Source organism: Fistularia commersonii, chromosome 2 (assembly GCF_037954325.1).
Source record: "Fistularia commersonii isolate RoL2024-O1a breed Wild chromosome 2, RoL_Fcom_v1.0, whole genome shotgun sequence".
Classification (NCBI taxonomy): domain Eukaryota; kingdom Metazoa; phylum Chordata; class Actinopteri; order Syngnathiformes; family Fistulariidae; genus Fistularia; species Fistularia commersonii.
Window position 1 is genome coordinate 19071343 of NC_141285.1, and position 25972 is coordinate 19097314.

The window sequence follows — 25972 nt, forward strand, 5'->3', positions numbered from 1 at the left end:
CAATAAATAAATGAGGAGATTGATGAAATGTATTGATCGGTATCAGTGGAGCAGCAGGTTTTAAGGTCATAGGAATCATTTTACCTGGTTCTTGTCAACAATCTGACACTGAAGATTACAACTTATCGGTAAACATGCTCAGTTTGTTGTTGTCCAAGGTGACTTATTGCTTATCTAGATTAGATTAGATTAGATTAGATTAGATGTTAGATTAGATTCTACTTTTTTGTCATCATACATGTACAAGTACATGGCAACAAAATGAAAGTTTGTTACCTAATCAGGAGTATAAAAGAGCAGCAGGTGCAGATATAATAAATACATTAACAATTTGTACACAATTTGTCAATAATATAAATATAGGGTCCTATAAACATATTAAACAGATGAATATGGGTATGTACATTCAACTGGAACTATGGCCACAATTTACAATTAGAAATGTACGAGTGATAAGTTATGCTATAACGTCAATGTCAATCTTATGTTAAGGATCAGCTTCCAAATGCCAAAGACATCAGTTAACATTTAAGAGGAAAAAAGGATCAGTCTGGTGGTTGTGAGGAGAGATTAGTCACCAGCCATTCAAAACTATTTTGTTTTACACAGTACTTATACATGCAATACTTCTATTCATATTATGTACAAAATCCCTTGGACTACTACTGTTACTTTTATAGCCACTGTCGTGCACAAGGCACTCCTTTTTTCACCCATTCATTTATTATGTTAACTTGTCTTCTGCACCGGCATCTTTTACATGCACTCTCTCTGTCTACAATGCTGTTATGACAATTGAATTTCTCCAATGCAGGATCAACAAAGTCTATCTTATCTCATGGCAACTGGATATTCTTCTCTTGAAGACGTCTCCGAGATGCTTCCTCCACTGGAGAAGCAAAGCGTCTTCAAGGGAAGAAAATCAAGTCCAGTCAAGCAGTGGATAAGAGGAGCCTGCCACCAGCCCTTCAGTGCCAGATTGCTGGCTGTTCCTCGCGAGTTCATTACCCCCCCTCATTGCCAGATCCTGTTCCTGTGACCTCTGACACCTCTCTTTGCCAGCTCCTGTGACCCCTGATGCCTCTCATTGCTAGTTCCTGATTCCTGTGACTCCTGACGCCTGTCCTTGCAAGCCCCTGGGTCCTGTAACCCCTGGTCAGCTCCTTGTTCTGAGCCCCCCGTGACATTCCCCAGGAGACAATCCTGCCCCAGCACAGCTCCCCATTCACCTTCCTTGTAAATGAACCCCTTAAGACCCTCTAACTCCTTAGTGTCCTTGCATTTGGGTCAGGCAAACCCTCTGCAACATGGCAGAAGAATCTGGCCATTCTGATCTGGTGGATGCTCTCCACAGAGCCATTGCTGAACAGAGTTCTCTTGTCCACTCTCACGACCCTGTTTTGAGGTCCCTAAGCCTACAACAAGAGAACACAAACCAGCTCTTGGATCAGCTGACTCAGCTACTCCTAACCATAAGCCCAATCCATCTCCTCCTCCTACAGAGGCCCCCACGGCCACGCCAGTCTCCCAGGCCCTTGCCACCTCCTGAGATGTTAGCTCACCTGTGCCAGAGAGATTATCGGAAGATGCAGAACGTTGTGCAGGGATTTCATCTACAGTGCACCCTGGCCTTTAATTGTTCCCCTAATTGCTTCCCCCATGACATTGCCAAGATTTCGTTCATCCTGGGCCTCCTTTCTGGCAAGGCCCTAAGATCGGCTGAGGGCTGGTCCCAGGACCCATCCTGCACCTTCAAGGAATTCTTTCAAGAGGTCAGGCTGACCTTCGGCCAGGATCCCGGTCACACTGCCCAAACCCTGAATCTCCGGATGCTCAGACAGGGTCAGCAAACTATTTCTGACTTTGCCGTTGAGTTGAGGACATTTGGTGCTATGTCTGGGTGGAGTTTTCCCGCACTGAAGAGTGCCTTTTTTCAGGCCCTCAACGACTCCTTGAAGGATAAATTAACTTCCTTGGAGGAGCCAGAAACCCTTGATAGGACTGATATCCTTGGCCATCCACCTTGATAATCACCTGAAGGAGAGAAGCCAACAACAGGTCATGCATTGGATTAACCATTCTTCTTCACCAATCTCCTCCCACTGTCCAAGACACAGGTCCACCACTCCGGTTCCAGAACCAATGCTGGTCGGTCGGACCCGCCTGTCCCCGGAGGAATGTTGGCGGCAAATACTGTCTCACCAGTGCCTCTACTGCATACCCTCTGGTCATTTTGATGCCTGCAGACCCTCTGGTCATTTTGATGCCTCGTGCCCGGTTCGGCCAAGGAGAGAGGCCTGGCCAAAAGATACAGAAGGGCTTGTTGGGCTATCTCAGAACAGGTACCGCTCCCCGACTCATGCTCCCTGCTATTCTTGTTTTTAATGGCGACACACTTGGCCTCACTGCACTTATTGACTCTGGTCGCAAGCAGGATCTGATCGAATACTCTCTGGTCCAGCAGTCCAACATTGAAACCATACCCCTCTCCACACCACTGAACATTTCTGCCCTAAATGGGAGAGCCTTACCTCGGAACACTCAATAGACAAAGTCCTTAGAGTTGATAATTTCCAGAAACCACCCTGAACAAATATCCTTCTACATCTTTCCTACGTCGCACTCACCCATTGTCCTTGGCTTCAACTGGCTCCAGCACCACAACCCGCGCCTTAACTAGTCTGATGAATGGAAGATTGCATCTAAGACCCCCATTGGGCACTTCAAATACCTAGTGCCTGTTACTCCCGCAGGTTACCCCCAGCTGAGAGGAACTAAGATGTGGGGAATCGGAAACTTCTTGCCATCATGCTTGCTTTGGAGAACATTGGTTGGAGAGTGCTGTGTACCCGGTGCTAATCTGGACTGATCACAAAAACCTAGCTTACCTACAGTCAGCCGAGCGTCTTAACTATCATCAATCCCGTTGGTCTCTTTTCTTTTTCCGGTTCAACCTCTCCATCTCGTATCGTGCAGGTGCCCAAAACACAAAGCCTGATGCTTGCCCTGGCACTGGTCCACCAAGCAAGACATACCACCTCAGTCTGCTCTCGTCTCATCCACTGGGCCCACTCTTGCGGGTTCTCTGCCCATCCAGGTATCAGCCGAACCATTGCCCTACTAAACCGCCACTTCTGGTGGCTAATGATCCAGAGGGACATCAAGGACTATGTTCTCACGTGTCCACTCTGTGCATGCAACAAGTCGGCCCACCAACCATCCCCAGGACTCCTTCAACCTCTGACAATTTCAAAGAGACTGTAGTCAAATATCGCTATCGACTTTGTCACTGGCCTTCCCACCCTCTAAGGGGATGACCACCATCTTCACCATTGTGGGCTGGTTCTCCAAGGTGTGTCATCTCATTCCCCTGGGACAACTCCCCTCAGCCTTTCAGACCGTTTAATTGCTAGTCAAGCTTGTTTTCTGCCTCTACGGCATCCCCCAGTAAATTTTATCCAACCGTGGACCTCAGTTCACCTCCCAGTTGTGGAGGCAGCTTTGCCTCGCACTCGACGCCAGGGTCTCCCCCACCTCGGTATCACCACCACATCCATCACTGCATGTGCATCTGGTCTGCTGCCCTGGCCATCTGGCCATGCCTCTGAGCAAAACCGCCACTTTGCAGATCAGAGGCGGATTCCTGCTCCCGTCTATTCACCGGGCCAAAGAGTCTGGCTCTCTTCTTGTGACATTCCCTTGAAATCCACCTCCTGGAAGTATCCACCTCCCCTAGATTCATCAGCCAATTTGAGGTCATCAGCCCCTCTGCAATTTGCCACCGTCTGACTCGTAGCCTCCGCATTCACCCAACCTTCCATGTGTCCCAGGTCAAGCCTGTCCCTGCAAGTGTCTCGGGACATTGGGGAGCACACCGCATACTCCGTCGGACAGATTGATGATTCTCGTTGGCCAAGCCGGGGGTGGTGGATGGGGAGGGTTATGGCTCTAATGACTGCTCTTGGGTGCCTCACTCCTTCGTCTAGGATCCGTGCTTAAATCGGGTTACCGCTCTTCCCTTCCATCTCGTTTCTCAAGGCCACCAGGTGGTGGCCGTTGGGGGTGGGGGGTTGATGTTTGGATCAAGGGCTAGGGCTCTGGGTGCAGCCACCGTCCCCAGTGAGCCTGATTGAGCAGGTGAATGATTCTTGCGGGGGTGCTGGCACACCTGCAGACCCCTGACCCCTCACCTTGACAGCTCCTGTTGTCTGTGACCCCTGATGCCTCTCATTGCCAAATCCCGGTTCCTGTCACCCCTGGCCGGCTCCTACTTCCAAGACCCCCATGAAATTCCCCTGAAGACAATCCTGCCCCAGCACAGCTCCCCATTCATCTTCCTCGTCAAACCCTTCAAGACGCCCTAAATCCTGAGTGTCCTTGCGTTTGATTCAGGCACACGCAACATGACACAGTTGCCACGGGATGAAGATTTTGACATGAATTAACCAAGAACTGGATTACTGAAATTTGATTATTATGCAAAAACATTTAAGAGGAATCCTCTGCAAAGAGTGGATTTGAGAAGAATTGCATTTTGCTGCCGTGTACCTATACATATGTAAATGACAAAATTGAATCTCATCTAATCTCTGGCTGTGGAGATTCTCAGTCATCCAGGTTATGGAGAATTCTTGTCAAACTATACTTGTTTGGCAACTGGACTTGAATTGCTTCACTTCGCATGTCTGTGGGGAGTTTCTGATTACAACTGCCAGGGTTTTGGGTGGATCTAGTTTATGGTGACTTGTTTTGTAAACGTAGGAGTTATCAGCAGGAACTAGGGATAAGGGGGTTGTTTTGCTAATGGGATTTCATTCGTTGGGACAAAAGAGCAACTTTTGTGGTATTACCTGGATTGGAATCCAATTAGCATAACAACCCCCTTAGACCTAGTTTCTGCCGATCAACTCTCACATTTACATAACCACCATAACTTAGACCCGCCCAAATCCCTGGCGGTTATAGTCGGAAACTCCTCACAGGTCATTAAAACTGAAGAAGCCTCTCGGATGAGGGGTGAAATGTCTTCGAGTCCAGTTGCCACGGCAAGTAGATCTCGACAAGAACTAACATTATCTAATATGGTCTTTTCGGAGTCATTTTCTGAGACGCTTTGGAGTCATGCAATGAAAAAAAAAAGGAGTGCACAGATGAAGGGGGTGTCAGGGCAGAAAGGTGATGGCCTTTACCTGGGGTGAATGTCCACGAGCATCAGCAGCGTCTGCATGGTGATCACGTCGATGCGCTTACAGTGGAACCGGGCAACTTTCAGCACTTTCAGATACGTGACGCACATCACGACAAGCGTCAGCAGGAACGTGAGCGAGTAAAAAACCAGCGTGAATGCTGTAAACTGCGCGCCAGCGCCCTTCGCCCGGACGCCGCAAAGGGTGCACGACGCGTAAAGGTGGTTGTAACCCACCCAAGAGCGCCACGCTGCCACGCCGGAGAAGCAAAGCGAGTGGATCCACGCGTACGCCAGCGCGATCACCGCGTCCCGGTGGCGAATCCTCGAGTGGTAGCTGAGCGGGAAAACCACGGCCACCCATCTGTCCACGCTGAGGGCCGCCATGCTGAGCATGGAGTTGGTAGTGAGGAAAGTGTCGAGGAAACCCGCGATCTGGCAGAAGGCGCCGCTCCCGGGGGCCCCAGCGGTCAAGAGCCCGGCAAGAGTCAGGGGCATGTCGGACACGCTGAGCAACAGGTTGCAAAACGTCAAGTTGAGGATGAAGAGACCCGGCACTTGTTTGCGGATCTCCGGGTTGTAAAGGAAGCAGATCAGCACCAGCACGTTGGACAGCAGCGACACGACGATGATCCCCAAAAGCACCGCGGAGATAACTATATCCGCTGCGTGCATGGTGTCCGCCTCCTTCAAATATCCGGACTTTTCCCGAGCGGCGCGTCCGCCGTGTGGCTGCAGACCGTCATCGTGGGCGAACGAGACCCGTGGGTTGCCATGCTCACCCTTCCCGGGCTCCGATCGGCTTCAATGAGCGGAGCCCGGAGCTCCAGGATCACCGGGAGAGATGGAGAGATGGATGGGGGCGTGGATGTGTGGGGGGTAATGAGGAAAGTCGTTTCGTGGGAGTGGGCTCACAGCTGGAGCCGTGTGCCCGTGAGGCGCTGCGGCACTTCTCAAACCCCCCTACCCTCCCTCTCTCTCTCTCTCTCTCTCTTTCTCTCTCTCTCACTGGTTCTTGCGCAATTGCGCATTGACGCGATGCGCAATGGGGAGGATTTAAAAAAAAAAAGAAATTGGAAAAAAAAGCATAAAAATGAAGTCTCTCTTGATTTCATCTTGCCCCCCTTCCCCCCTAGCGCAAAATCACGTCGCCCCACCCTCCCACCCCACCCCCCTCTCGGCGCAAAAATAGCTTTTTGGGTAAAAATAGAATCAGATGCACGGCTGGTGCTGATGTCTGGTGCGTCATGCTGCAAACAGCAGGCTCGGAATATATTTTCTGCCTTTTTTTTTTGCAAAACACAAACACACAGATCCACTTAGTGACTTCACACAAGTGGAAAAAAAAAACTTTGAAGAAAAGACTCAGCTATCACTTGTTTTGTTTAAAGGTTGAGGAGAACTTTGGAAAGTGGTACTTCAAGGCTGCATCCTTAATGGTCGTCCTCAGTATCAGGGAGATGCTCATGGCGGCTCATAGCATTGTCACTCTTTTTGTCTTTGTGTCTCTCTTCCTGTGTGTGTGTTTGTGTGTGTGTGTGTTTGCCAGCAACAGGCGTAGCATAATAACTAGGTAATTATGACTAACACTAATGTAGCCTCTGCGGTAGACGAATGGCCAAAGGTCATCAGCGGTCAAAGGTACCTGAGTTGCCCTCTTCATTGTCATAAACCATGAGTCTTGTAACTAAATACCTAATATTGTACTTCTACTTGAGAATAGTAAGATGTCTGTCTCAATTAAATCACATGTGCCACTTTTTACACATGTTTATACTGATTCTATATTGTTTATATTCTTTATTTTTGGATTTTATCGCATATTTCTGTTTTCTTTTTGGATTTCTTCTGATATTTAGGTATCTTACTGCTGCACATTAGTATTATTATCTTTCTCAACTGCACTATTCACTTTCTGCGTCGTGTAAAATTGAGAAGTTCCCACCATAGGTGATTAAAAGGGATATTGTTACTATTCAATTCTTAAATTCTTCTCTACTATCTGTGCAATATTCAAATTTTATCGATTGGTCAGCTATGGTTTGAAGTTTTCAAAATTGAAGCTGTTTTGTTAAAATTTCTTCTGTGGTGCTTTATAATGGTTTTGCTGGTTGTTACTGCTTTACTGAATATTAACCACGTCTTTGCCGAAAGAAGAAGAAGAAGAAGAAGAAGAACCACATCTTGTTGTAGGTAATGGTGGCTGCACCTGGTGAAAATTAATAAACTAATTCATTATTAATTCAGACTGTTAAACAGCTAATCGCTTAATTATGCTCACAATACTCACTGCATCTGGTCATTAATACAATACTGTGATATAAACCATTCATCTATATATTCATCGATTCGTCTATTGTGAATATTCACTGTCATTGTTCCTGCACATACTCACATACTCTCTTTTTTGCATATTTCTATTTAGATATCTATATAATTATTTATCTGTAAATCAATATTTCACTGGTGTGACATTTGTCTTTTTCAATTGGTACATACGACCCACTGCTGCTATTAAACTGCACCATTTTGAAACTGCACATACTCACTGTTCAGCTGCACTTTTGCATGGTTTACAATCAAATATCAATATAATTGTTACCTGAAAAAGCATATATTCACTACAGTGACATTTTTTTCCCTCGTGCATACAACCCACTGCTGTTATTTAACTGCACTGCCACATAACTGCACCGCCACCAAACTGATGCTGTTCACTGTTGTAAATACATACCATATATCTACCACTTGCACCTCAAATACCTGAATTTTACTGTGACATTTTTCCGGATACTGTAAAGATGATGCCTATGCAAACAAAATTTCATTCTGTAAACACCTGCCACTTACAGAATGAAAATAAAGTCTGTCTGACTGCTCATCTTGCACTTAGAGTGATATGGTGTTGGATACTATCCCAGCAAGAGGCGGTGTTCCCCCTGGGCCAGTTGCCAGTCAATCACAGGGCCACATTTAGAGACATACACTCTCTCACTCATAGATCCTATCGGGACATACAACTGTTAACCCTCTCAATCATGGAAAGTGCATGTGCTATGTATAAAAGGATGAAAATAAAAAAATATATCTATGGCTTGATGATATATCGTAAATCTTTTAAACACGTGAGCTAAAAGTAAAATGAGTAGCATAGGATGTCAGTTCCACATAAGGAAGACGTGAGCATTGTGGTTCCCATGACACTTTTCAATTTTGAGAGGAATTATGAAGTCAGCTTCTGTGTGTGAATAACGGTTGGTTCACTGATCTCTGCCCAACAGTCTCATCAGTGTGCCCTAGATAATGAAAAAAGAGTTTTATTCATGGCTGAGACAGGAAAATCTTGGGAAATGTATACATTGCTCTGCCGATGGACAGGTCATATGTGTATCTTTTCATGTGTTTTTATTAAAATTTGTTCTCAGTAACCAAGCACAACATTGTGGACAGCCTGTGTAAACGGTATGTATTACATTTGATCACTTATAGAATATGTCATGGAGCAGAATTTAATTTCTATTGATGCATTATTCAAGTAGTTTCAACTCAATGACAACCATCGCAGGCCAAAATAAAGATAAAATGGGAAGGACTTGAGGCGCCAAAGGCACAAGTAGAAATTAATCACAGAAAAACTGAGTGTGGCTCAGTTTAATTCAGTGTCATCTCTAAAATACAGACCAGTCTGTCAATAATCACGCTGGTCACGTGCTCTATTATCAAACCATCCACAAAGAAATACAATTGGCAAATAACGAGTAGCTCCAGAGAAGAATTTTTAATTAATTCCATAGAGAGGGACTATTTTTTTCTGCCCTTTTCACACATGCAGATGATGAAAATAAATCATTTTTGAAATTGTTTCCACCTGGAATCAGCTCACTACAGAGTAGGGAGAATGTAGTCCTGAAATGCATACAAATTTTGAATAAATGAGGGGATGTATTGGGGAAAAAAGGCTGTCATTCCATGAAATGCTGTGTCACAGTGATCATTTTCCCCTTATTCACATCCATTTTCCATAAACTAGAATGTACACGTGTGTCTCCATTCACTGGTATTTCCCATTTTATTAAGCACTACATTTACATATCTAAAGGTTATATCTAGTTCCATTAACAATTATACTTCCAAGCTCTCTCTATACAATATGTTGTTCCAATTGCCAAAAACCTGTAATCTAACTTAATACATTTTCAAATGTTCAAATTTCCCCTTGGTTCTTTGGAAAAGCAGGTTAATTGGAAAACAAAGTTGAGAAAATTCCCCCGAATGATTGAGCAAATGTTGTCCGTCTTTGTATGTGGAAGCATCTGACTGGCGATCAGTACAGGGTGTACCCTGCCACTCGTAGAAGATGGATGGATAGATTTTTTTATTCTAAGCAAGGTTAGATATAAATTTATATATATATTTTCTTACAAGAAATTGTTAGATTATATTCTAGACTCAAGTGTTGGTTAAAGACAGTGCATTGGTTAGCGCTTCTATCACACAGGAAGATAGTTCGACAGTGGGTCGTTCTGTATGGAGTTTGCATTTTGTCTTTGGGTTTCCAACACAGTCCAAATGAATTAAGTAGTTTTATTGGAGAGCCCAAATTGCTAAAATCCTAAACGGAACGTGTTAATGGTTGCATGTCTCTATATGTGGCCCTGCTTAATACCTGAGTGCAGGTATAAAGCAGTATAGATAATGACTGAATGTTAGTTACAGAAGCAACGTGTGTGATTTGAGCATTTGGACAGTTTAACCTGACCTCTGACCTGTGATAACTTTAAAAACAGATGATAAATGTTCATCCACAAAGCACTGCTGAAACCCAAAGGTTCTGTTTCCCTCCATCAGTTATATCTTGGCTGCGTTTAAGCTCTCCAACAGACACACAACTCTGTTAATCACACTCACCCATCTGCTTTGATATGTCTCCAGTGGTAATGAGTGTGACATCGCCGTACACAAGCGTGACATTTAGTAGCTCCCAGAATTCATTTTCACATGTTTTTTTTCCATGTGTGTGTGTATAGGGGTCTTTAGGGGAGATCATGATGCAACTTGTTAAGATCGACACACGCTAGACCTGTACGGTTTGCTTTTAAGGTGTTTATATATTTTGACAATACAATTTCAATTACCTATTTATTTGCAGATACATTTGATGTGCATGTATTTCCCCATCCCTTTTTTATTCTAATTTGCATTTCCTTAAAAAAGAAAAATGAGGAGGACAAATTAGGAGAGAAAACACAAAGGCGAGGAGAAAAAACAATCCATCAGTTGTTCATTTGTAAAGAAAAAGAGTCATGGAATTGTTCTTGTGAGTTTACTGAAGCCAACTCCCCTTGTATAATATAGTGCAAAGCCTGCAATAGATGAGTCGCGCCTGTGGCTGAATGAACATGCATGGCTGCAGTCCCAACTGGCTCCAGCAAAGATTCAGAGGCTGTCTTTTCATATTATTCTGTGTTTGTTCGTGGTTAGACAGTTGTCTTGTTTCTGTAGGGTCAAGTACATACATGACCAATGCCTCTGTCATGACTCATAATTTATTATGCTGACAGGATGACTCAGAGGACAAACAGCTCTAAATCATGAACCCTCAGCTGCGTGTCTATGGTTCATTATCTCAAGGGTATGCAGAAAATGTACATATATAAAGATCAAATACTGGTGAGAGTTTCCCAAGGACCAGAGCCACTCGTCATACGACACCAAGTGCCACTGAAAAGCAAATCCATGCAGCGTACCATGCAATGCATGCAAGCATGTATTTCTGTCTTATGTTTATTCTAAGATTTGTACATTTTAAGCTAAACAAAAGCTTTAAGGCAGGGACGTGTCAGATTTTCTACTATCTACAATATAAATTATTTGGTGATTTTAACATATCTTACATCCAATTGGAAAAGGTATTTTTGTCTATCCTACGATGAATTTGGTTTGGTAAAATATTAGGAGGGCATAAGGATTAGGTAGCACTTTAACATCTATTGTCACGGTGTCTCCTCCTCTGATGCTGGTGGCGGGGAAAGCACTCGAGTGCGGCAAAAAAAATGAATCATGCACAGAGAGCAAAAATGATTCAGACTTGAGTAGGGGATAAAATAAACACATTTCAGGGGCTTTCCAGCCAGTGCAAAACTGCGCAGAAGGGCAAAGAGTTGAACTGTGCTTGCCCTGTAAGAGGAAGTTGGCATATCAAGGTCACCACCATGTAAGGTGATCCTGTGTAAAACTGGTCATTTCAAATATTCCTATGAGATCTGTCTGCCACAATTAACACCAACAATTATATGAATTGTTCTGTGACATTTATATTCTACTGAACTGTCTCATGAACTTGAGCTGAAATACCACAGGTTCAGGAAATGTTTTTTTTTTTTTTGTAGATTGAAGGAGCCTCAAAAATGAAAAAAGTCACATTAATAGGACTAATAGGACTAAGAGTTTAATGACAACTGAGAGGTAACTCTCAGACATGGCAACATAAACAGCATCTCAAAATGAGCTCAGCTGTTACACAAGCTCACATATTAGCACAACAAATTGGCTTCAGCTGCTCTTGGTCTTTTTAAAACAGTGATTTTCTTGTTTGTCTTGATTGTCAATTACTGTGGTTTTTTTTTCCAATGCTGCTTGTGCAACTAAATAGTTATCGTGGAAAAAAAAATTAACTTGATCTTGACATATCAATAATAATGCAAAATAATGCATCGGTATTTATTTATTCCGCCTCGAATCATGTAAGGTGTAAGGTTAATAGAGAAAACAGCTTAGAGTGAATCACAGCATCTATTTTAGGTGAACGTTGGGAGAGTTCATGACCCATCAGAGTATGTGCAACAAACGTAGCTTGGTATTAGATTCATTGCTGGAGCATACTCATTAAAATCAGGTCATCTGGTCATTAAAGTGATCCATGACTAGTGCAAAGAAAAAAAAAAAAATCAAATTATCTATTTCCTATTTCGGTGACAAAGTCTTGTACCAGGTGAACTGCAAATGAGGAGAACTGATGCATGTGATCAGTTAAGTCCTGGATGATCCTATCATATTATTTCGATTTACAGTTATAATGCGGGAGTGATTGCAGTGGCTTTAAGCAGAAATAAAAATTATTTTGTTTTAATAATTATTAATTAGATAGAATGCAGTCATGTAGAATGGTAGAATACAGTTTATCAAGTAAAACTTTCTGGTAGAAAAGCTATTTTACCCCATAACAACTTAGCTGACAGGAAATATTATATCCGTTATCCAGGAAGGAAACCAAAAGTTATTTTATTCACTGTAGTTCTCTTATTATTGACACCACAACCAATATTTACCAACGTGCCCTGCTGAGTAACGACAAGTTACAGTTCAAAAGGCTCCTCTCAGATGATTCCTTAGTTGAATCTTAACATCAAGCAAGTTAAACTTAAACCACTGTTGAGTCCTCACATATTAGTTTGTAATAGTTGATTCATCCATCCATCATCCATCCATCCATCCATCCATCCATCCATCCATCCATCCATCCATCCATCCATCCATCCATCCATCCATCCATCCAACAACTATTAAGGTTATTGTGACAACAAAAATATCCATCTTTTATTTCTAATGATTTGAAAATTCTGCCTCTGACACCCTTTTTAGTTGAACAAGAAATTTAAATTTAGTCTGCAGCAACTGTTGCACATTTAATTTATAACATAAATGACACATAATTCTGTTGAATATTCTAGTTTCTATAAAGTTTCAGTTGCATTGGCCGGGAAGAATTCTTCCACTGGACCACCAATGCCCTATATGATGGTGAAACTTTTGAAGTGTTGGATCGATAAATATTTATCCCTGTTAATAAAGATGTTAGGATATAAATAATTAGATTCTAAGTATTCCAAATCTCATCTTGGGTTTCACAATTTATGTTTTTGTCTTTTATTTCATATTCTATCTGGTTATTGCAGTTTCATTGTCTAATGTTAGATTATCATTGCACTTCTGCAACTTGTGAAAACTAATTAAAACCCATTTAAGTGAGGAATATATTGCCTAAAACTTCTCCCTCCCTGCCTGAGCCAGCTGCTCACTACATAAGAAGCCCAAAGCATAGTTACTTATGAAATCCAATCACTGTAATTTTTTTTTCATAAAACTCACTGAATAATCAATCTCCATATGTAACAGATGCCTGCATCACCAACTTTACAATGTGTAACAATATTCCTCCGAGCAAAAACTGAAACATTTCTGTTGTCATTGTTCAAACAGTCATCTGAGGACTTCACATTGTAGCGTGTTAAAGCGTGTTTCTGTGTCTTGATGTTCCAGTAAGGTACCACTGTTGTCGTGCATCACTGTCACCAGTCATCAACCGCCCAGCGTGGGTGGATGTGCTGATTTTTCTATTTTATGCTCATCCCTGCCAGTCATCACATCACTGTTGCTTCGTTTCACACACATATAGCTGCTCAACAAAAGAACTGTAGTTGCAGAATAGGAAATCTGTTGAGGAAAGAAAAAATATGTGTGTGTTTTTAGGGAAGGTTGACGGAAGCCACACGACAAGAAAATAGGAGATAATGAGAGATTAATCATATTCCTCTTGTAAGAATTCCCATTGGTTCAGACCTCTTAACATCCCATAATGGACTGACGTGAAGCTGCAGGGATACACAGTAGATACACTGCTGCTCTCTAGCGGACAAAATTTGTCACAACTAGAACCACTCCATTCATAATGGCTTTTATTTTTTAAGGTCACGTCAGGTGTTTCACATTTTACTCTGCATTCACTTGTTTTTTGTTTTTTTTGCACTCATGTATCTGGTAACGTTAAAAGACAAAGTCATGCAAACAAACTGATTCAGTTTCTCCCTTTTTCTTAAAACTTTTTTTTTTCTCTACCATGAATGCACGAGCACAGTAATTTCATTGTACACAGAAGGATGAAAACCCAAGCGCAGACAAAGCTTTTGTGATCTTTGCAACATAATGCATAATTATGATTCAAGATTCAGAGCGTTTATTGTCACATGTACAGTGAAATTAAATTAACAGGTCAACTTGTGCGATACCCCCCACCAAATTGATTTCACACTAATAGATACGGTGTGTGTGTGGTCACCCACTTGCAGTTCTGTTCAACTTTTAACATTGGTGAGTGACAAAGACAGGAAACAAGATGGGGAATGAGTTCAGTGAAGTACCAGATACTTAGTGAAGATGAGATTTTGGTGCTGACCAGATGAGGGCAGTATCTGCTCTCTCTATGGTCTGTTGGCCAAACAGGGAGGAGGTGAGGTCTGTGCATGTTTTGCTGTGCTGTCAGAGCTGTCAGCACTCATTAGTGCTGTCTCATTAAAGTGATGTCAGTGTTTCACCATGAGCAGTGAAATGAGCAGCTGCCCTGCCTGGAGGCAAAGTCAACAAGTGAACTTTGTTGGTCGGAGTTGGGCGGGAGGGGGCAGGTTAACCCACTACCGAAGAACAAACTTTTGTTCGGCTTGTCCACAAAGCTGCTTTTCGCGTTTGAGTAAAGAGTTTGCACTTGATTAAGACATCATTTTCGGGATCCACTTTCTGACAGTGCAATATTAAGTTTTCGGGGTTATGATAGTTATTGTGAAAACCTTTTTGAAGAGGTTCTCGTTCGAATTAATTCATTCTCATAAAAAAGGCTCTTGAGGCTTCACTTTACTGACTGAGATCAAATTATAATTTTATTATCATAAATGATATTGATATACCAACAATAATACCAACAATTGATCAGCTGGTATTATAGATATAGATGTACGTATATCTGTATGAGGCCAAATTTCAGTTCTGCAACACACAAAAGAAAATTATACTGGCTCGACACTTTAACACTGAGCTTTGAGGTTGCAACTGAATGGACACTCCTCCCATCCAGGTGTGTATCTCAGACCTTTATAGTTCTCAGGTGTCAAATTTCCGTGTAATTGCTGAAATACTACCAGGGACACAATTAGGTAGTAATATTTTGACATTTTTTTGAAATCCACATGGTTGTTTTTGACATGTGGGGAGAGTGCAGGACGGCTAACAGCTTTGTGGACGGGGTTGATCTCTAAGTCAACATAAACACAGGACGATTACATGAGTAAAAACATAATTGTATGCGTATTACCTTCCATTTGTGTCAAAGCATGTTTTTAATGTAAAATGCAGGTAACTCCTGCATGTAGATTGGTCTAGCATGTTCATGTAAGAAGAAATTCTACATTAAAATGAAGAACAGGAACTACACCTAAATGATTAAAATGAACTAGAACATTATATGGCGGTCTGGTGGTCTTAACGGGAAAATGGCTTGTGCTTCCAACAGTTCTCTCATAGGGAAACGTGAGCTTTGAAATGGCAGGCCAGCACACGTCAGCCTTTTTACTGTCATCCACTTCCTCTCCCTCAGCTTCTTGTCACCCAGCATGTTACACCTTTAGACAGCCACTTGCACAGGCTATGATCTGAGTGGCATTTGGGGTCAAAACCACGATATACCCCTTTTGCCTTCCTCCATTAATGGCCTATTTAGCGTACTGCCGATGGCAGTAAAGAGATAGCCAGGCTTTTATACTTTCTGACTGGGTATATTAGTAGGTAATGTCCTTAAAGAGGATTAGTGGATGGAAGGAGAAATAGAGGGAGAGTGGCGGAAAGCGCCGAAGGGATGGCATGGCAGTAAATAGGCAGGTGATAGCAGGGAGGACAGGAGAGCTTATGCTGCTTTGTGCACCCCCTGGCTCTGGACTGGGGATTAGTGACCATTGTGCATTCTCCAGTATCCTAATGCATGTTGAGTCATAGCTGTACATCAGTATATATGAAGGAAAATAAACCCACCCATAAAATGACTTGTGATAGTAGTTTGTAGCAAAAGTTTTGTTTAATACTGAGACATGTATTTCCAAATCAGGTGGTTAAACGGTAATTCAAAGATCATATATAACTGATTAGTTAGTCGGGCAAGAATTTACTGAGGTCAGGGTCAAGAGTCCTGACCAGTGATCCAAAAAAAAAAAAAAACTTGTTTATTTTGTCCAGCAGTTAACCCGATTTCTGCTTAAATGCATTCCTGAACATTCGGGACAACCTTTGAATTTGACCTCTGCGGAAGTAAATGGCATGAACGCATACAAGGAGACAAAAATAAAATAGTCACTCAGATCCATCAAGAAAACAAATCATTTTCGTTTTTAGCGGTTTTGGACTGGATTAATTATTCATTTTAAATATTGTGTACGCAAATATGGGCTAACTGTCTGTAATCTGACTGACGGTGCAAATAGTTCAACGAACTGAGTTAAAGCAACAAGGTCGTGTTTCACAAAGTGTTTAAAAACACTTTTTGAAAGAAACGCCCGCTTCCTGTTTCTTTCACCACCCATACTTTCACATGATTAATGCTCAAAACTTGCTTAGAACAGCTTGGGTTCGGTCATGCATAGATGTACTGACTTAGAATGGGTCACTGCAGAATCTGCTCCCGCTAAAGTCTGTTGGAAGGGAGTCAAGTGGAGGGCAAGCACCTGGGCTCTGTGACCTCTACCCGGAGAGATGAAACAGAGAAATCTGGAGCAGAGGCTACAGAGATCAAGTCACTTAGGAATTTTCACAATTTCAGGAAAAGGAAGGTGCAATACTCAGTAAAGCTGAAAAATCAAGCACCAGCATTTTAGATGTTTATGGACCTTGCATGTTATACGTTAACTGTGGTTCAAAGTTACTAGTGTTTTTTTCAAATCAAAAAAAAAGAACGAGAGTTTGCAGTCTTGCCTCAGGGATTGCATATGCAAAACATTTTTTAATGCCAAGACAACCTGACATCCCTGTGTTCAACAGCACGGGGTAATGAAAGACGTATTGTGCACCACTTCGTGCTCCATGGCCAATTGACTTCTTTTCCCATTAATCAAATGCACTGTTTACCTAATCTTTCAAAGCATTTCAAAACCACTGAAGCCAAGAGGATTATCCTAGTATTTCTGCCGGTGTCCCTTTACCTAAGGTACAGGTGGCTTAGCAAAAATGTCCCTCTATTGCTGTTTTGTTTCCTCTTTCATTCGTTTTATCTTCCAATCTTGCCTTTATTTTCCAATTCTATTTCCTTCCCCTTTCTTTCAAAGGATTACTTTCCACATTTTCTTTAAACATCCCATCATTCCTTCTCACCCATGGACATCATTACCTTTCGCTCTGAATAAAAAAGTATCATTGTCGGATTTAAGCCGATTAACAAAATGGAAAGGGAGTCAATCGGAAATCAGGTTCAAAGCGACGCTTATCTGAGTCTTTACTGCTTCTGTAACGTAAACTTTTGTGTCTTTCGGCCAGAGTCGACAACATCTGTATCTTAGAGGTAAACTTAAAACCTCTCTTTATAAAGCTAGACAAAAATGCAAATCAAACTTACATGCCAGAACACTTTGGGCTCGATCTGTTACCCGTGTCACACCACAATTGACGAATTCCTTGTTTTAATCAAACCTCACTACTAGTGTCAAATCTCACGAGGCCATGTTTGACTTAAAAAATCAGTTTGGAACCAAATCCATATCTCAGCACAAACTGGATTTTATGAGAAAAAAATGCTTAGGTTTGGAAGCAATGAATTGGGATGTGTCTTTTGTGAAAACTGTCAAATTTAAGAGGGAGTACGCTGGAGAAAGTAATAATGTGAATTCAAAATATTGGTTACTATGGCAGGCTTTGGAGTTCATTGTGTTCCAGCCAAGAAGGGAAAAACTTTGTATGTTACAGGAAGGCAGGTATACGGAGGGTATAGAATCCACCTCTGGGTGAGTTAGCTACCCACATCGGCATGATTAAATATGATGCAGTGTTATGAAAACGCCCTCAATAGGCCAAAAAAAAAGACTGCCAAGGAAAAAACAGGTGTATTAAGAGGCCCTTGTAAGATGCTACTGTTAAGGGTCTTTCTTAAATTACACAAGGAATGCAAATTCCTTTGAGAGGAACAATTTCAGTACTTTTAAGGGAGTCAGTTAAGTAAGGACGATGCATATCAAATGCCTGCAGAAATTTTCAGTTTGTGCTTAGAATGAAAGAGCCCAGCTGGATTCTGATATAAGGCAGATCCAATTATTCCATACAGGTCAAGTCTCAATTGACATTTTGAATCAAAGACTGACACAACTAATAGTGCCATGACACAAAACTGAAGATGAGTCAAAATAATACACACTGCTGGTCCCTGAATATAAGGCATGAATAGATTAGGTCATATATTTCCAAACTGCCAACGAAAATGAATGTTTATCAATGATGACCTCAGTCTATTCCATGCATAGTCGCCTGATTGTTTCCAGCTGGCTGTCGAACTATTTATTTTTATCCAAGACAAAAAGTGCGTCTCTTTAAAAGACCATTATGTGTTAAGAAGGGCGGTTTGTGCACAGGTGAGTCACCAGTGTTCATTGAGTGTCTGTTGATTGCGCTGAAGGTTAATCTGTGTTTAGTTTGCCAGTCCAAATGCCTGAGTGGCTGTCTCATTAATGGAAATGAAATGCTGTGAGGCCTTTGTTTTTGAAACAGACAGCTTGTCAGGTCTCTATGTATTCCTCAATATCTACTGCATAGTGGCTAGAAAGGGCACCATCCAATGCATGTCCAGATAGAGCATAGCAACACAAAAAGGCCCTTGTACACAGGCCTTTGTGCATGTACACATGTTAGTAAGGTCATGCCAACGTGTCTCTCCAATGTAATTTTTGAAAGTTTATCTGAGAGCAGAACGTGGCCACCATAGAAGGCCGAAGTTCTGAGTTATTTGGATCAAGATAGCTGAAGAATCTAGAACCATAATGCTTTAAAAGATTGCCCAACCCCTCCCGTTACAGGGGCGGAGGTTGAAAAGATGGGGACCTGTTGAAAAAGACTAATAACGTCTTATTCAGGTCATTTTTTGGCTTGCCAAGGAGTTGACTGTACGATTAGATGAAAGGGGTTTAATTGGAAATGATAACCTGTTGACAGAGGGGATCTGTCAGTCCACAAACCCTGGCTGTCTGTCTGCCAGTACTGCAACAATATCCACAGGGAGATTGGCAGATAGAAGCGGCTGTCAACGCCCTAAAGCTTGGGGTTTGTTTCGGCATAAGCCTTGCACTTGTGTTTGCTTCGGCCGGGGTAAGTAATTGGCTGCCCGCAAGAAGTTTAACACACAGCAACACGGATTTAAAATGAGGGGAATAAGGCGCAGGGAAAACATACTTTTGATCATTTTACAATTTAAAAAGACGCATATCAAAGTAAGCGGAGCTAAAATACTCGGAGAAACCAGGACCGATTCAACAAGATCCGGTGCATCAAAGCCACTTAAATATTTTTCATTCTTGGGGCCACAATATGCAGGATGATATGACAGACACACAATAGGCCCACAGTTTTCTTCTGGCCCCTCAAGTAGTGTTGACATGAAAAGAAATTAAGTTATCACTCCTTTTTAAAGTCCGGACGGCTGTTAGACAAGGTCCTGTGGCACAGGGGCATGGGCTACTGCATGGCAACAACTTTAGTGGGGCTCTTCAGCTACTGGGATTGCAGTGCACATTCCTTCATGGAATATTAAGGGTAAGGGTGGTGTTTAGACCACAGGGAAAATGATTTACTCTAAAGGTGAAAATTTTACATAACTAACTACCTTGTCTATGTGATGTCGGCAGGATGTTCATTTTGAATGGGCCAGGACTACAGAGTTGACCGCTGCAATGTTAAAAAATAGTCTGATCTAGAGAGAGAAATACTTTGCTATATGTCAGGGGTGTCAAACTCAAATACACAGTGGGCCAAAATTCAAAACTGGGACAAAGTTGCGGGTCAACATTGGTATTTATTGGAAAAAATCTTCCTCCAGATATAACAATGAACCTTTTCATATGGACCCAAAAAAGTTTTGCCTAAAAACTAAATATAGAACAAGCATAGCTTAATACTATACAATACATAACTTAATATTGCACACATGCAAAATCCTGTTTTCTGCCTAAGTAGCAGGGTGCCAGTTTTAGCATAAGGTTGCTATGACTACTGTCAACAGAGGAGTGGACGTTTACAGGTCCTGTTGTAATTTTCGTGGCAAAACACCAGCAGAAAATTCTGGGAATTGTAGAATTAGCGATACATGCACTGTAGACTATACCATCAGGGCAGCTCTAATAGTCATTTGGTATGGCTTTGCAGGCCAAATATAATTACAATGCAGGCCAAATTTGGCCCACGGGCCAAAGTTTGACACCTATGCTACTGTATATATGATAAGAGGAATAACAGAAAACACCACCTATCTGAAAAGCGCTGTCACACCACATCACTCGGACTTGACCTGAGACTCGAGTGAAAAAAGGAGCGTAACAAGAAAACAGTAAATTGTCTTTGATTCACCCTGAAGGCAAAGATACTTGCCTCTCTGACTAGTGTTCCCGTGTAAAAGAGATGACATCTATCGCTTATGTCTTTATCGGCGCCTCACAGCCCTAACATGATGTCAAATGATAAAGGGCACTACAGGCATTTTTATTATCATCTTGGGCTCACCTGGGATTTTTCACCGTTATGATGACTGCCGCACTTTGTGTTTGGGTCCTCTGATGGACTTCTGCTGCTGCTGTGTGACTAATAATGTGGTTTTGTTTTGCAGTCGTGCAAAATCAATATCTTAATTTGAATAGCCGTGGAAGAGAAAACAATCATGTGGGGGAATCAACAAATTACATGACAGTATCTCAAAAAAAAAACAAAACAGTTCAACAAGACAAGAGAAATGTAACTTGTAGATGGATTAAGTTTAGTCAGAAATAATTCACTTTATTGATCTTTTTGAAGGTATGCTACCTCTATTTGCATCCATGGCATTCAGATGATATTCCAAGTTTAAACAGAGAGCCGCTCGCTTTTAGCGTGACCATTTAATTACGACACACAGGAAATTATCCCCAGAATGGGCCCGGTGCAGATAAGAGGTCTAAGCCCGCTGGATGACAGCTCTAGAAACCTGAGAGAACTCATCACGCAAGTTGGGGTTGTGGGCCCGTGACTGGGCGCCTGGCAATCTGATTTGACTGTCATCCCCAGGTCATAATTAATATATTTATCAAATTAATAACTGAAAAGAAAATCTCTGCATCATTGGTGCCATTGTAAAAGAGATTTGCCCGAGCCCCAGAGGTGAACAGTGGCCAAATTCATGCGGTGACCGCTTTCCCTGGTGACTAATAAGACTGCTGTCAGTATAATGTGGCAGAGGGAGGGAGGGCAAAGTGACCTGCCTTTTTCGGAAGCCATGACAGATAAATTGCCTGGCCCCCTGCACAGAATGAAACATAATTTAGAGGAAGAAAAGAAATATGTAGCAGTCTGCTGAAACCTTTAATCTTAGCCTTTGCATGTGAATACGTGTTGTTTGCAAAGGAACAAAAAACACATGTAAGAAAAACAGAACTGTGGACAGACTGTCAAGTTTTATCTTCTTTGCAGTTTGCTTATATTTTTGATGATACAGCATTAACAGAAAACTGATTGACACACTAATTATCTACCTATTTCTTCATCATCACATACTAGATGTTTGTGATGTTTAACTGAGATTCTTTTTTATCGTTTCAGTCATGATTCTTTTTTTTTTAAAAGGAAAGACTTAATTCTCTAATATGATCCACTACCCCCGCTATGATATTTATGACATAAAGAGAAATATATAAAATATAAAAACAATTTGCTGCACAGATAACAAACAGACTTATTCATTTAGTGACATATTTCTATTCAAGCCTCTGTGTTGCGTTGGAATTTAGCTTGACTTCATGATTTTTGGATATGTTCCTTATATTTTGGTGACCCGATCCATGTACAGACCATAAAAGAATCAGCCGAGGAAAGTGATTTTCTGAATGACATTTTCATGCCCTGATTGCAGGTCAGTTCTCTGTATGCATTTTTCAAAGATGTGATCACAGAACCATCATGGTCGTATTCCCCTTTCCTGTAAATGCAGCGAGGCCATTTGGGATATATCCATTCACTTTTCTTATTAGTTGTTATAATTGAAAGTGATACACCTTTGCTTTCATTTAATGAATTGAATTTAATGCCATTACCCTGTATGTTTGACTCAGGATTAAGCGTATGTACTTTTCCAGCAAACGGCATATTGATTCCGACCCCAGAGTGGTGCAGGATCGTCCTTTACGCAGGTGGAAATCCACAGCAGGGTTACTTTTATCAGGAATTCCATGGGTACAAAACAGGAAGGAGGAGAAGCTGAATTGTAAAGGTAACACAATCAGCCGCTAAAGTAGTCACAGGAGTATCGGTTTCTTTAAGCTGCAGTGAGCACGGCACAAGATTAAGATGTGGATTACTGAACATTTACTTCATGTCACATAGAGAGAAGCATGTGGTTTGTTCTATAAAGTGATACAGCCCCAAACCCTGATGTAACCCTGCCATCGGATAAAATCCTCAAAAACCATGTTTTATCGATTGCGACTTAATTTGATAGGTAAAAAAACAACAATTTAACCTTAACAGAAAATGAGGGAATGTAACATGCAGCCATTAATACATGAAGATGAAATCATCAATTAAAATACCCCTGTCTTTCAATTTATGCTATAAATACAAAAACGCACGTACACGTCATATTTTTAAGACAAGTGTTCAGAGTTCTACTTTATGCACTGTTTTAACAACTTTAATGCATAATAACTATCCATTGTTTTTTTTTTTTGCATAATATAAAATAATTGACCAAAAGTTACAATGACGGAAAGACAGGTGGCAGAGCTAGAGGTCGCAGAGATTTAGATGCTAAGGTTCTTTTTGGGAGCGACCAGGATAGATGGGATCAGGAATGAGTCTATTGAAGGAACAGCACATGTCAGATGTTTTGGAGAGAAGGTCACAGAAGCCAGAGTGAGATGGTTGGGTCATGTACAGAGGAGGGATAGAGAATATATTTGTAAACAGATGCTGGAATCAGAGCTACCAGGCAGGAGGTTTTGAGGAAGACCAAAGAGAAGATTTATGGACGTAGAGAGAGAGAGGATATGAAGGTTTGAGAGAGGAGAATACAGAAAATAGGGTTGGATGAAGAAGGTTCATTCGCCGTGGCGACCCCTGAAGGGAAAAGCCGAAAAGAGAAGAAGAAGAAGAAGAAGGTGGTGACATTTAAGCTTAAATTGTTTAAATTTGTTCATTTTCTCTTGTGAACAACTTGTTTCATTTTCAATCAAGTAGTAGTACTTTAGTTCCTTTAAACCATCACATTTACCTTTATAAAGAATCTAGTACGTTGCAAAACAGTTATATTTTCCCCTTCCTGATAAGTCTCTGGGTATCTGACATGCCTGTACTTACACAACTGTGACAAGAAAACATCTCGAATTTAGAATCTTGAATTTAAAGGTCACGTCTGGGATTTCATTTCCTGCAATCTAATCCTGTGGGGCAGCCTTCACCTTTGACTCTTGTACTTGACCCACTGAGTTTTTGGGAGTCAAGAGCTGTTCTAATTCTGTCATGCATTTCCGCTTGACCTGTCATGGTCTGTGTATTTGACAAGGAGACACACACACACACAGATTTTTATCACTTGACTGATGGCACACCTTTACAGTACACATGTCGACGCTCGCCCGTAGAAAAGACTCTGCTCTTAAAAGTGTGAGTGCTCTTTTCAATGACAAAACGTCATGGAATTTCGAGATATAAAACATAAATACGGACAACTGTGTGTAAGTAAAACCCGCTGTATGTCAGATGTCAATCACTTTTTGTTCAAAGTCCGTGGGGTTTCAACCTAGTCTTCTCCAGTTCCTGCACTGACTGCTGCTCTGTGTAAGTGAGTTGGTAGCACAGGTGCACGTTGGCGCAATGTTACAGACCCCACCGCCCCCCTACCCCTGTGCCCTATGTGCTTTGTGTCCACTTTCTTTAGATTCTCGTTCCATAGGGGTAGCCGCATGTGAGCTCCCTGCTTTCAAAACCCGCCTTTGAGATCCTGCCCACCGTCCACCTGCCCAATCTCGGGGCAAGAAAACATGCAGCTTTAGGCTCACATGAGTACGTGGGTAAAATATAGATGAAGCTATAGACAGCAAAGAGTGAATAGAAGTGAAGTCATCCCCTAACATCCCCTCTCTAACCCAACCCTGACAGCCCGTCTTTCAGGTTCTTGCTGTGGGGAGAGGCCGGTCGGCCGTCCCGAAGCGTTTCGCCCGAGCGAGCACACACAAGATATCCATTCATACTCCACAGCCCAACTTTGCTGCTCCCTCCCTGCCTCCCTCCATCATCTCCCTTCAACTCCAGCTGAGGCAATTCATCTCAGGCCAGAAGCAGGGACCTTTAATCTAACATAATGTAGCAAGCACCTGAACTACTTAACCGCTGTGCTTGTTCGAGGGGGTGGGCAATGAAGCTAAGGTAACTGGTGTGTAACAAAAAGCCCCGAACTTTATCCGCGGCCAGGATGAGTACATTTCCTTTCTGTTGTTCCCAACAAAGGCCGGCAGGCACAAATGGTCTGCTATCTGTGTCACTGGGAAGTGGAGAGCAATTTGTTTCTATTAAACAGGACAGTCCTCATCTTCCTCAACTGACCCCTCTATCTCTGATCCCATATTGATTTAGATGGCCAGTCACTTGGTTTCATTTGAGCTAACCTTGACCAGGTGGAGACCTTGGAGTCTTTACTAGGAGGCCCCTAAAAATGAGCCGTTTAGGCTAATACAAGGATTTATGGGGGCATGCAGGGCTTCACCTTTTAAAGACAAATATCAGAGCCGAGTGACAAGAGGCAGAGACCGATAAAATACGGTATTCCCCGAGGGGATGAAGTATAGCGGATGGTTTCGCCAAAGGGGCGGACACAATAACCTCGTAGGCCCGTTTGGATCGTCATTTAGGTGTAGGGGATTTTGAAGAACACCGATATTTTCTGAAAGACACTCTACTTATAAATTACCCATTCGTTTTATGGCTTCCCCACATGAATATCAGCGGTAAGTGAACTTTTAGTGCAACAATCAATTTGCACCTACAACTGCTCCATCCTTTGAGGGCCTCAGTCGTGTTCAATTCACACACACATACAAATCAAGCCGACGCTCCGCAGTACTTGTATGCTTCCTTGCTGCATCACATCAGCGGCAGATTGAACTCTTTGATTTATCCAGATTCCAGCAGAGGGCAGAAGTACAACAGTGAGTCACTGCATTTCAGTCAATAACAAGCAAACCCCTTCCCACCTACATTTAAGATGGCTGCTCTTGTAGGAGGCTGTTTCTCTTTTTATTTAAACCCCAGTCCAAGCAAGTTCATTTAATCCCTGTTACCCATACAGCCATTCCAGCACTCGTATACATCCCTCACATTGACACAAATCAATCCAAAGTAACATTTGCTCCTTTTGTAGTTTAGATAATGTACATTGCAAATGAAGCAACGTAAAATTTATGTGAGTGTTACCCTTTATCATTATTTCCAAGCTTTCTTTTTATTCCTTTTATGCATTTCTTCCGCTCAGGCAAACGTCTCATAAAATGAGAGTGCAATCCTAAAGATGCTGAATTTACTCACCTAGAATTGTTAAGGAGCAAAAAGATGAAGATTTTCATGGGCTCTGGCTAAGTCTGTGCAATACAGAGAAAAAATATACATCCAAATTTTCTATTCTCCAAAATCTGTTTAGTTGAAAAATGAAAAATGCATATACATGCACAATTAGTAACAATGCACTTATTAATTACAGGTAGT

The 25972-nt window shown here is 41.9% G+C and overlaps 1 protein-coding gene across 2 annotated transcripts in view; it reads right to left on the reverse strand.

Annotated features, from left to right (window-relative positions):
- Nucleotides 1-25972, reverse strand: part of LOC147236638 (G protein-coupled receptor 26-like) — a 133808-nt gene that overhangs the window by 3572 nt on the left and 104264 nt on the right. Inside the window, exon 1 of one of the 2 annotated variants that reach the window (XM_086162218.1) lies at nt 5190-5985. The exons of the other annotated variant lie outside the window; for it this stretch is intronic. Coding sequence (XP_086018344.1) covers nt 5190-5860 — 671 coding nt within the window. The 5' untranslated portion in view covers nt 5861-5985. Of the gene's footprint in view, nt 1-5189; nt 5986-25972 lie in introns of those variants that run through there. 2 annotated transcript variants of the gene reach the window in all.